Source organism: Equus przewalskii, chromosome 2 (assembly GCF_037783145.1).
Source record: "Equus przewalskii isolate Varuska chromosome 2, EquPr2, whole genome shotgun sequence".
In the NCBI taxonomy this organism is placed as follows: domain Eukaryota; kingdom Metazoa; phylum Chordata; class Mammalia; order Perissodactyla; family Equidae; genus Equus; species Equus przewalskii.
Window position 1 is genome coordinate 9,033,783 of NC_091832.1, and position 13,223 is coordinate 9,047,005.

A 13,223-nucleotide genomic window follows, 5' to 3' on the forward strand; every position below is an offset into this window, starting at 1 on the left:
CCTCTCTCTCTCTCTATATATATAAATTCTCTGCTTATTCAGTGGTTCTCAAATTATTTCTGGTTGTGGAACATCAGGAAGTTATAGAACTATTATTTTATTCAAATTAAAATAACTAAATATTTGTAGCAAATTAAATATATTACCATTTATTACATATTCGATGCAAGTTACTGAACATCTTTTGGATTTCAGTAGTCATACTGGATATTTTTCATATCTGATTCTCATAACACAATTTTGGAAGATGAGTTTTATCATTCCTTTTTTGTGGGTGAGAAAAACTGAGGCTTAAAGGGATTAAGTTGATTGTTTTGTCACAGAGAATTAGTATGTAGTACAGGTGAGATTTGAGCCCGTATCTTTCTAAGTTGAAAATGTATCTGCTTTCTACTCTACCACAATATGTAGTTAATTTCTTACTGCCTTAATAAGCACTAAATGACAGGGGAGAGGGTAAAATTTATAAAAGTCTTATTGAACTTCTATTACTAAATACATTTTGATTTCTGTTTAACATGAGCCAATTTTTTAAAAAATAGGCAATGATATGGGAAATGACGAAGCCATCGGAGGGAATGTGAGCAAATATATTGTGCTTCCAACTGGATACTGTGGACAGCCCAAGAAAGGACATCTTATCTTTGATGCTTGCTTTGAAAGTGGTGAGTGTATTAAAAGATTTTGCTTTTGAGCTTGTTTGGTGAAGCTTTTTCAGAATCTAGTTCCATCTGACCATTCAATATGATTCAACTCAGTTAATATTTCACAATAATGGAACAAGTTGTCATGGAAAAATCAATTTTGAAGGGATAAACTTGGAAATACTTAAAAATGAATTGCTATGTTTTTGTTGCTATAAATGATTAGAAGTATAATGCTAACACACATGAACATTTACATGGTACCTTTTATTTTATAAAATACTTTCCCAGATATTATTTCTTTTGGAATAAAATTGACATAATTTGACTATATGATAAATCACTAATTATTGAATGTCTGCTATGTACCTGGTTCTATATGACACGCTGACAGAACTTAGTCTGTGAGGGAGGAGGCTTCCCTATAAAGAAACAATTAGAGAACAGATTTAATTGAACACAAACAAAACAGCAAAAGTAATATTGCCTCACAGTCACCCACTGCTATGGGTATTCTAAAAGGAGAGATCAGAATTTGGTTGTAAATTCCCATCCAGTAGTGATTGGATCTTGTTAACTTCTTTATGCCCTGAGCCTCATACTCTGAATGGCACATAGTTGATACTCAGAGTATGTTGAAAATATTAATGAGAAAGGTAAACATAATTTTATTTTACAAATAATTGTTTATTATTTTTGGTTCTGAATAATATGCATGCATAGGTGTTTGTGTGTGTGTGTGTATGTGTGGTTGAAGAGACATGCCAGTGTCAGTTATATGAGAGTTCTCTGAACCCTAAGAACATTGGTTGTTTATACCAACAATTGAAAACTTGTTTATACAGAGTTTTGCTCTTTGTTTATTCCATGTTGTTTTAGGTTGCTAGGGCTGTCATAATAAGGAACCACAAACTGAATGGCATAAACAATAGAAACTTATTGTTTCACAGTTCTGGAGCTGGAAGTCTGAGATTAAGCTGTTGGCAGGATTGGTTCCATCTAAGCGTTGTGGGGAAGAATCTGTTCCATGCCTCCCCTCTAGCTTCTGGTGGTTTGCTGCAATCTTTGTTGTTCCTTGGTTTGTAGAAGCATCACCCTGACCTCAGCCTTCATCTTCATATGGTGATTCCTTGTGTGGATGTCTATCTCTAAATATTTCCTTTTTATAAGGGCGCCTGTCATATTGGATCTAGGCCCACTCCAATGACTTCATTTTAACTTGATTAAATTCTGAAGTACTGGGGGTTAGGACTTCAACATATGAACTTTGGGGGGATGTGATTCAACCTATAACACAGTATTGTGATGCTGTCCTTCCAGTCAGACCTGAACATTGTCCACATAATTAGGAACAATGTCTTCTACCGTCTTTGAGTCTTGTACTGTTGCATTGTCTGGGATATACTTGGTGCCTGGAAAATCCTTTTGGATTCTTTTTACCTCAGTTAAAGAAATGAAGGTTCTTTACAATAATAACAACTTTGTGAGAGTACGACTTATCCTCATTTTAAAGATTAGGTGTTTTAGTTTACCTACAGTTTGAAATAATTCAGGTTCTTTTTCCAGAACATTTTTTTTTTATTGAGTTATTGATAGGTTACAATCTTTTGAAATTTCAGTTGTACATTAATGTTTGTCAGTCATGTTGTAGGTGCACCACTTCACCCTTTGTGCCCACCCCCCACCCCACCTTTCCCCTGGTATCCACTAAACTGTTCTTAGTCCATAATTTTAAATTCCTCATATGAGTGGAGTCATACACAGGTTGTCCTTCTCTCGCTGGCTTATTTCACTTAACATAATTCTCTCAAGGTCCATCCATGTTATTGCAAATGGAATGATTTGGTTCTGTTTTGCAGCTGAGTAGTATTCCATTGTATATATGTACCACATCTTCTTTATCCATTCGTCTGTTGCTGGACGCTTAGGTTGCTTCCACGTCTTGGCTATTGTAAACAGTGCTGCAATAAACATTGGGGTGCATAGGACTTTTGGGATTGCTGACTTCAAGCTCTTTGGATAAATACCCAGTAGTGGGATGGCTGGATCGTATGGTATTTCTATTTTTAATTTTTTGAGGAATCTCCATACTGTTTTCCAAAGTGGCTGCACCAGTTTGCATTCCCACCAGCAGTGTATGAGGGTTCCTTTTTCTCTGCAACCTCTCCAACATTTGTTGCTATTAGTTTTAGATATTTTTGTTATTCTAACGAGTGTAAGGTGATATCTTAGTGTAGTTTTGATTTGCATTTCCCTGATGATCAGCGATGATGAGCATCTTTTCATGTACCTATTGGCCATCACAATATCTTCTTTGGAGAAATGTCTGTTCATGTCTCCAGCCCATTTTTTGATTGGGTTGTTTGATGTTTTGTTGTTGAGTTGCGAGAGTTCTTTATATATTATGGATATTAAGCCTTTGTCAGATATATGACTTGCAAATATTTTTTCCCAGTTATTGGGTTGTTTTTTTGTTTCAATCCTGTTTTCATTTGCCTTGAAGAAGCTCTTTAGTCTGATGAAGTCCCATTTGTTTATTCTTTCTATTGTTTCCCTTTTCTGAGAAGGCATGGTGTCCGAAAAGATCCTTTTAATACTGATGTCAAAGAGTGTACTGCCTACGTTTTCTTCCAGAAGCCTTATGGTTTCAGGTCTCACCTTTAGGTCTTTGATCCATTTTGAGTTTATTTTGGTGAATGGTGAAAAAGAATGGTCAATTTTCATTCTTTTACATGTGGCTTTCCAGTTTTCCCAGCACCATTTGTTGAAAAGACTTTCTTTTCTCCATTGTATGCCCTCAGCTCCTTTGTCAAAGATAAGCTGTCCATAGATGTGTGGTTTTATTTCTGGGCTTTCAATTCTGTTCCATTGATCTGTGCACCTGCTTTTGTACCAGTACCATGCTGTTTTGATTACTGTAGCTTTGTAGTATGTTTTGAAGTCAGGGATTGTGATGCCTCCCGTTTTGTTCTTTTTTCTCAGGATTGCTTTAGCAATTCGGGGTCTTTTGTTGCCCCATATGAATTTTAGGATTCTTTGTTCTAATTCTGTAAAGAATGTCATTGGGATTCTGATTGGGATGGCATTGAATCTGTAGACCCTATGTTGATTCTTCCAATCCATGTACATGGAATATCTTTCCATCTCCTTATGTCGTCATCCAGTTCTCTCAGAAAGGCCTTGTAATTTTCATTATATAGTCCTTCACTTCCTTAGTTAAATTTACCCCAAGATATTTCATTCTTTTTGTTGCGATTGTGAATGGTATTGTATTCTTGAGTTCTTTTTCTGTTGGTTGCAGATTGATTTTATACCCTGCAACTTTGCTGTAGTTGTTGATTACTTCTAACAGTTTTCCAATGGATTCTTTGGAGTTTTCTATATATAAGATCATGTCGTCTGCAAACAGCGAGAGTTTCACTTCTTCCCTCCCTATTTGGATTCCTTTTATTCCTTTTTCTTGCCTGATTGCTCTGGCCAGGACCTCCAGTGCTATGTTAAATAAGAGTGGTGATAGAGGGCATCCTTGTCTCGTTCCTGTTTTCAGGGGTATGGGGTTCAGTTTTTGCCCATTGAGTATGATGTTGGCTATGGGTTTGTCGTATATGGCCTTTATTATGTTGAGGTAGTTTCCTTCTATGCCCATTTTGTTCAGAGTTTTTATCATAAATGGCTGTTGGATCTTGTCAAATGCCTTCTCTGCATCTATTGAGATGATCATGTGGTTTTTATTCCTCAGTTTGTTGATGTGGTGTATCACGTTGATTGATTTGCGGATGTTGAACCGTCCCTGTGTCCCTGGTATGAATCCCACCTGATCCTGATGTATGATTCTTTTGATGAATTGCTGAATTCTGGTTGGCAACATTTTGTTTAGAATTTTTGCATCTATGTTCATCAGTGATGTTGGCCTGTAGTTCTCTTTTTTCGTGGTGTCCTTGTCAGGTTTGGGTATCAGCGTGATGTTGGCCTCATAGAATGTGTTAGGAAGTGTTCCATCTTCCCTAATTTTTTGGAATAGCTTGAAAAGGATACGTATTAAATCCTCTCTGAAAGTTTGGTAGAATTCCCCAGGAAAGCCATCTGGTCCTGGGGTTTTATTCTTTGGGATGTTTCTGACTGCTGTTTCAATCTCTTTCCTTGTGATTGGTCTGTTCAAATTGTCTGCCTCTTCTTGAGTGAGCTTTGGGAGATTGTAGGAGTCCAAGAATTTATCCATTTCCTCTAGGTTATCCATTCTGTTGGCATATAGTTTCTTGTAGTATTCTCTTATAATCTGTTGTATTTCTGCAGAGTCTGTTGTTATTTCTCCTCGCTCATTTCTGATTTTGTTTATTTGAGCTTTCTCCCTTTTTTTCTTTATAAGTCTGGCTAGTGGTTTGTCGATTTTATTTATCTTCTCAAAGAACCATCTCTTTGTCTCATTGATCCTTTCTACTGCCTTTTTCGTTTCAATAGTATTTATTTCTGCTCTGATTTTTATTATTTCTCTCCTTCTGCTGACTTTGGGCTTCATTTGTTCTCTTTTCTCTAGTTCAGTTAGGTGTGCTTTAAGGTTGCTTATTTGGGATTTTTCTTGTTTGTTAAGATGTGCCTGTATTGCGATGAATTTTCCTCTTAATACAGCTTTTGCTGTATCCCATATGAGTTGGTATGGCATGCTATCATTTTCATTTGTTTCCAGGTATTTTTTGATTTCTTCTTTAATTTCTTCAATGATCCATTGCTTGTTCAGTAGTGTGTTGTTTACTCTCCACATCTTTGTGCCTTTCTCAGCTTTTTTCTTGTAATTAATTTCTAGCCTTATAGCACTATGATCTGAGAAGATGCTTGTTATCATTTCAGTTTTTTAAAATTTGTAGAGGCTTGCCTTGTTTCCCAACATATGGTCTATCCTAGAGAATGTTCCATGTGCACTTGAGAAGAATGTGTATTCAGCTCTTTCAGGGTGAAGTGATCTATATATGTCTATTCAGTCCAATTGTTTTAGTTTTTCATTTAGCTCCACTATTTCCCTGTTGATTTTCTGTCTGGATGATCTGTCCATTGATGTGAGTGGGGTGTTGAGGTCCCCTACTATTATTGTGTCGTTTTTAACATCTTCCTTTAGGTCTGTTAATAGTTGCTTTATGAATCTTGGTGCTCCTGTGTTGGGTGCATAGATATTTATAAGCGTTATTTCTTCTTGATGAAGTGTCCCTTTGATCATTATATATTGTCCCTCTGTGTCTCTCTTTACCTGTCTTATTTTGAAATCCACTTGGTCTGATATGAGAATTGCAACACCTGCCTTTTTTTCCTTGCTATTTGCTTGAAGTATTGTCCTCCACCCCTTCACCCTGAGGCTGTGTTTGTCCTTGGGGCTGAGGTGTGTTTCCTGGAGGCAACAAATTGTTGGATCTTGTTCTTTAATCCATTTTGCCACTCTGTGTCTTTTTATTGGAGAGTTAAATCCGTTCACATTGAGAGTGATTATTGATGCATGTGGACTTAGTGCTGTTAATCTGTCGCTCATTATCTTGTTTTCCTGCATTTCTTTTCCTGTTTGCTTTAGACTACCCATTTAATACTGCAATTTCTTATGCTGGGTTTCTTAGATTTTTCCTTATTTATGATTTGTGACTCTGTTCTGTACTTTATTTTAGTGTCTACCTTGAAGTTTGTATTTAGAATCTCGTGTATAATATAGTCTATTCTCTGGTGGTCTCTTACTTACTTGACGAGTACTGATTTAGACCCTTTGCTCTTCCCCTCCTAAATAATTATTTTCATTTTTTTTTATTCCAACTCGTCTTATTAATTGGTAGTTAGAGTGCTAAGATCGTCCTTGTTTTGGTAGTTTCCTCACCTTTACCCTAATGCTATAATTGAATATTTGCTATCCTGTTCTGGTTCTATCCATCGGTCTCCCTAGTCTGTGGATTGTGTCCCCTTTCTCCCATTTTTCTTTTTTCCGGTATGAGAGCCTTCTTGAGGATTTCTTGTAATGGAGGGCTTTTAGGTACAAATTCCCTTAACTTTTGTTTGTCTGGAAAAGATTTAATTTCTCCCTCATATCTGAAGGAAATTCTTGCTGGATAGAGTATTCTTGGCTCAAGATTTTTATCCTTTAAAGCTTTGAATATGTCACTCCATTCTCTCCTAGCTTGTAGGGTTTCTGTAGAGAAATCTGCTGACAGTCTGATAGGGGCTCCTTTATAGGTTATTCTCTTTTTTTTCCTTACTTCCCTGAGTATTCTTTCCTTATCATTGCTTTTTGCCAACTTTACTACTATGTGTCTTGGAGTAGCTCTTTTTACATTGACAAATCTAGGAGATCTAAAACCCTCCTCTACACACATTTCTCCATCGATCCCTAGATTTGGGAAGTTCTCTTCAGTAATTTCATTAAGCACACTTTCTGCTCCATTTTCCTTTTCCATATTCTCGGGAATTCCTATGATCCTTATGTTCTTACTCCTAATTGAATCCATTATCTCTCGGAGATTTTCCTCATTTTTTTAAATTCTTAGTTCTCTTTCTTCCTCTGTCTGGCGCCATTCAGCTTGTCTATCTTCGATTATGCTAATTTTCTCCTCTATGCTGTCTACATGGGCATTCAGGGAATCCGTATTCTGTTTTATCTGGTCCATTGTGTTTTTCATCTCAAGTAATTCTGTTTGATTCTTCTTTATGATTTCAATCTCTTTTGTGAAGTAACTCCAGAACTCGGCTTGTTTCTCTTTCTCTCTACCTCATTGAGTTTTTTGATTATAGCTGCTCTGAACTCATTATCACTTAGTTTACCTAATTCATAGTCCTCAGGACTTAATTCTATGTTTTTATTGTTTTCCTTCTGGTCTGGGGCTTTTATAAATTGCTGGATGGTAGAGGAGCGGTTTTTTCGCATGGTGGTAGAATTCAGTTGCAGTTACAGCCTGTCGCCACTAGATGGGGCTCGAGAGCGGCGTGTTAGCTCTCTGCCTTGGGGCAAGATGGCTGCGCCCACTGGCTTTGCCGGGGGGGAGGGGCTGTTACTCACAGGCCCCGGTCTCGGTTCAGATCAGTTCTGTTCTCTGGTCTCCCAAGGCCCTTAATTTATGGGGTCCCTGCGGACGGAAGCTTTCCCCACCCCCATCTGTGGGTCTCCACTGAATCAGCGGTAGGAGTCCTGGATGATCCCCCGGTCGTGCGGCCCCTCCCCCACTCCTTCCCGACCCACGCTGCAGCGATCGCAGACTCTAGGGGAGGGAGCGATGTTCTCTCCTACCGTTCCAGGGCCTCCGAAGGTGTAAGCAAGGTTTATGATCTCTGCCTTCTTGGTATTGTAGGTCTTTAACGAGCTGGCATTATGTTTATTCTCTGAAATTCAGTTCTTCCAATCTTTTGTTGTATTTTGGAGGGGACAGAATCCTGGGTCAGCTCACCCCGCCATTTTGCTCTGCCCCCTCTGCTGCAGTCCAGAACATCTGTAACTTAACCATACTTGTTTTTTTCCATCCCTTTCCAAAAAGCTCAGTACAAGAAATTGTCCATCTGACAACATAGTAACCAAATGAATAATGCGTATTTACCCAACAATGTATGAACAATTGGTTATATCAATTGGATCTGGGCTCGTAGTGAATAAGTATTGCAGTATAGTAGAGGGTAAGTGCTGCAGTTCAAATTCTGACTTGAAAACTGAGCCATGGTTTCCTCATCTTTTAATGGGGAATGATGCCTACCTTATATCTTAATTAAAGAAAAAAATGTGTATTTCACTTTTTAAAAAATTAAGCCATCTTGCTGAAATATATATAAAATAATATTATTTAAAAAATAGGTATGAAAAAATTCAGAAAGGGGAAATAGCAAAAGAAAATTCAGCTAGATGGGTACCTAAAATGTATGCGATGAGGTCCCATAAATTTGCTATAGGTAAACAACAAATTTGAGTTTTCTGGTAGCCAGTGCCAAGAGAAAAACAATGTCCATAAGATAAAAATAAAACAAGTATTGAAATCTGGTAGAAATTCTTTCTTTTGGGCTTCCTAAAGCAGACACTGAAATGTGAACAGCATTCTCAAGAATATCCCTGTGGGATTTACAACAGTACATTTCATAGGAGTGTGTTTTGTGATATCCTTCAACATAGGCTAAGGGCATAATGCTAAAGGGCGTTTTAGTGAAAGCAATTCAGCTGGTACTTGCAACAATTTGTTTGACTTATGTAGCTTTCATCTGATCCAATTTCATTCAAGGATTTATTTTAGATTATTTAAAACAGGGATGTCAGAGGGGTTTTCTCTTATGTGCGAACTCTGAGCTACTGACTGGATGCCTGGTATGCTGTGTTGAAAAGAATCTGTAGGATCTGTAGGTGCATGTAGACTTACCGAGAAGGAGTAAGGTGATTAATAGAGTTAGTGAATGGGGAGTATAGGTTCATGTGGATGAAGTATATTGCCTTCAGATAAGCCTCCATAAATATTTTTTTCTTTCAGAGTTGTGGAATATGTAACGTGCCTAGCATATTGCCTGGCCCTGAACTGTTGGATAATTAGTCTGTTTTTCTTGTGAGAAATAGGTCTTCAGGTCCAGCTCTCCTATGAATCTCTAATCTGTTTTTTCCATATACCCCTCTCTGTAGGTATTATCTCCCCTGGGAGAACAGCCACACCACCCTCATTTTATCTCTCTGGAGATGACACTTTTCATGATTTTTTAAAACTTCTTTTGTTAACTTCTACTAGACTATAACCTGCTTTAAGATGGAATCTGAGTCTGATTAATCCCTGCTCTCCCACAGAACCAAGCACAGCGCTTACAAAAATAAGCACTAAATTAATGCTGTATTTATTTGTCAAATGAAGTAATTTGAGCAACAGAAAGCTGAGGAAAGATTAGCTTTCTGATAGCTTTGGTGAAAAAGCCATATTTAATTGCTTGCTATTCCCCAATCCACCAGCTTCTCTCAAGCCTCCATACCTTTGCAGATGCTGTTCTCTCTGTGCCCGAAATCCCTTTCTCTACCTGGTAAAATGTTAATTCAGACTCTGTACAGCATTTTTTCATCTGAGAAACAGTACTTCTCAGGGAGATTTGTCTGTCTCTACCTCTGTATTTACAGGCACCTCTTAGGTTCTTCTATAATAGTCTTTATTGCATTGCAGTCATTTAATTTTCTTTCTTTTTCCTTGTCACTGAAAATTTCTCAAAGTCAGAGATGGTTTCTTGTGAATTGTTCTCCAGCACCTAGTGTCCAGCACCTATCAGTTGTTATAAGGAGCTCAATAAACTTATGAATAAATGAGAGAGAACAGGTAGTGAACACATGGTATTTATAAAGTGAGACTTTGAGATTAATAAAAATATTTTTATACTTAAATGAAAATTTAACATTAATAGCAGCAAGAACATTAAGGAGAAAAAACAATAAACAATATCACTTAACTTATTGCTTTCCAGACACTGTGAGAAGTGATATACATAGTTTATCTCATTGAATACTCACAAAAACCTTCTGTGGTGTTACATCTCTCTTTGTAGATGAGGAAACTGATGTTCAGAGATGTAATTTCCCTTGAATTGCATGGCTAACAAGTGGCGTAGCTGAATTTGAAACTAAGAATTTCCTGGCTCCATAGGCCACACTTTCAACCATTGTGTATACATATTTCCTTATTATAGGTCAATTTATGACATGAATAATAGATATATTGTTGAAAATTTCTTATTAGGCGATAAGATAGATAGGAAAAACTTTTGTGATAAAGAAAGAGGAAAAATTGTCCACCTGTTTTAAAATAAGCCATCCAAATAAATACTATGTTTGGTTGCCATTATATGCAATATGAGTATTGTTTTATGATTGATATGTATTGGATGTGAAAATAGCAGTATAATTTATACTTTAATTAATTGTTGGCCTGAGAGATTTAATATATTTTTTAAATGATTGTTTTTTGATTGACCCTGAGCTAACATCTATTGTAAATCTTTTTTTTCTCCTTCTTCTCCCCAAAGCCCCCCATTACATAGTTGCATATTCTAATTGTAGGTCCCTCTAGTTCTGCTATGTGGGACACTGCCTGGGCATGGCTTGATGAGCAGTGCTAGGTCCACACCCAGGATCCAACCAGTGAAACGCTGGGCTGCTGAAGTGGAGCACACAAACTTAACCACTTGGCCATGGGCCAGCCCCCGAAATTTAATATTTTGTTTAAATTACTGTGGTGAGCAACAGGGTTAGTGAAATAAAGATATGGATCAGTTATTTACATAACATTTCAAAATGATGGAAAGAAAAACTTAAAACTTTTAATTCCCCCAATGGAATTTTACTGCATTTATTTATATAATCTTTAAAAATTAGTTATATTTCCTTTTGAAAGAAAATAGTCTTCATTTTTGGCACAGTATGAAAATGTGCCATGACTACATTAGAAATCAGAGTTTTTAGCTTAATATGTAATCTGAACTTTTTTTTTAGATGTCCAAATGGCCTATATACTTTTTTTTAACTTTATTGAGGAATAATTAAAAATGTAATTGTATATATTTAAAATGTAGAACATGATGATTTGATGATTTGAATAATTATGAAGATCAAGATAAAAAACTCATCCATCAATTCCCATAGTTAACCTAGTTAATGCTTTTTCTGCATCTGTTGAGACAATTGTGTGATTTTTACCCTTTATTCTGTTAATGTGGTATATCACATTAATTGATTTTTATATGTTGAGCCATCCTTGTATCCTAGAGACAAATCTCACTTGGTCATGGTGTATGATCCTTTTAATTTGCTGATGGATTAGGTTTGCTAGTATTTTGTTGAGGATTTTTGCATCAGTATTCATCAGGGATATTGGCCTGTAGTTTTCTTGTGATGTCTATGTCTGGCAAAGTTAGTTGGCAAAGATATTCTGTATCACGGTAATACTGATCTCACACAATGAATTTGGAAGTGTTCCTTCCCCTTCAATTTTATGGAAGAGTGTGAGAAGGATTGACATTAATTCTTCTTCTAATGTTTGGTAGAATTCACCCCAGAAACCACCTGGTCCTGGGATTTTCTTTTTGGGAAGGTTTTTGATTAGTGATTCAATCTTCATATTAGTTATTGGTCTGTTCAGACTTTCTATTTTTTATGATTCAGTGTTGATAGGTTGTATGTTTCTTGGAATTTATCCATTTTTTTTCTAGGTTATCCAGTTGTTGTAGTAATTCATAGTAGTCTTTTATAATCCTTTTATTTCTGTGATATAAGTTATAATATGTCCTCTTTCATTTCTGATTTTATTTATTTGAGTCTTCTTTCCTCTTGCTGCTTTCAAAATTCTGTTTTTTTTTTTTCGTGACTTTTGATAATTTGATTATAATGTGTCTTAGTGTGGATTGCTTTGGATTAATCTTTTTTAGTATCTTTTAGGCTTCTTGGATCTGGATGTCCATTTTCTTCTCCAGATTTGGGAAGTTTTCAGCCAGTGTTCATTTGATTAGGTTCTCTGGTCCCTTCTCTCTCTCTTCTTTTTCTAGAACACCCATAATGCCTACTTGATCTATTTTATGGTATCCCATAAGTCCCTTACATTTTCCTCAATCTTTCTCATTCTTTTTTCTTTTCTGACAATTATTTCCAATGATTTGTATTTGAATTCGCTGATTCTTTCTTCTGCCTGATTTAGTCTACTACTGAACTCCTCAGTTCAGTTATTGTGCTCTTCAGCTTCATGCTTTCTATTTGGTACTTTTTCTATTTTCTCTTTTTTTTTTAAATTCACACTTTGTTCATACAGTGTTCTCCTGACCTTGGTGAGTATCTTTATTTTGTTTATTTGACAGTTTATTTATTTGTTTATTTTGACAGTTATTTTGAATTCTCTGTCAGGTAAATCATATAACTCCATTTCATTAAGGTCAGTTTCTAGAGATTTATCTTGTTCCTTTTTTTTATAACATCTTTACCTGGTCCTTCATTATCCTTGACTCTGTGTGTTGGTTTCTGCATATTAGATGGAGCAACTACCTCTTCTTAGTCTTCATGGATTTACCTCATAGCAGAGATGACCCCCACCAATCAGCCTGCTCAGAGATTGTGGGGGCCTCTCAAGCCTTTGAGCTACTCCAACCCACTTGTTTTGGTTCTTTGAACACCCTAGGCATCTAGGATGTGACAAATCCCATTTGTGCACTCAGACAAGCAAGAATGAAGCCAATTCATCAGGCAGGCTCCAGAAATTGTATCATTGGATGCTCTAGCCAACTCTTTCCCTCCCCAGAGAAAAGCTCTGAATTGTTTTTTTTCTTTTTTCTGTCCACTGGCTCTGTGCTTGATTTGGGTGGAGGTGGCTATGGTGACTGCCAGGTCAAATCTTCATCTCTGTTTTTACTGCTCTTCTCAGGTGGCTAGATTATGCTAAATCCCATCAGCATTCTGAGATAAGCAAGTCAGAAGACAGTCTTTTGGGTAGTCCCTGGAAAAGTTGTGGCCTTAGATGCCTGGACCAACTCTTTTCCTCTCCATTGAGAATCAGGCAGCTGTGGTTTTTGTCCACTCATCCCATGCTTAGAAGGAAGGAGGAACTATGGTGTCCACCTGCCCAAATCTCTGTT

The 13,223-nt window shown here is 36.8% G+C and overlaps 1 protein-coding gene across 5 annotated transcripts in view; it reads left to right on the forward strand.

The window, feature by feature from the left end:
* Positions 1-13,223, forward strand: part of AGBL4 (AGBL carboxypeptidase 4) — a 1,226,144-nt gene that overhangs the window by 93,855 nt on the left and 1,119,066 nt on the right. For 4 of the 5 annotated variants that reach the window (XM_070609700.1, XM_070609701.1, XM_070609703.1 and 1 more), the window contains exon 2: positions 543-665. The exons of the other annotated variant lie outside the window; for it this stretch is intronic. In XM_070609700.1, the coding sequence (XP_070465801.1) occupies positions 543-665 (123 nt within the window). The remainder of the gene's footprint in view (positions 1-542; positions 666-13,223) is intronic. 5 annotated transcript variants of the gene reach the window in all.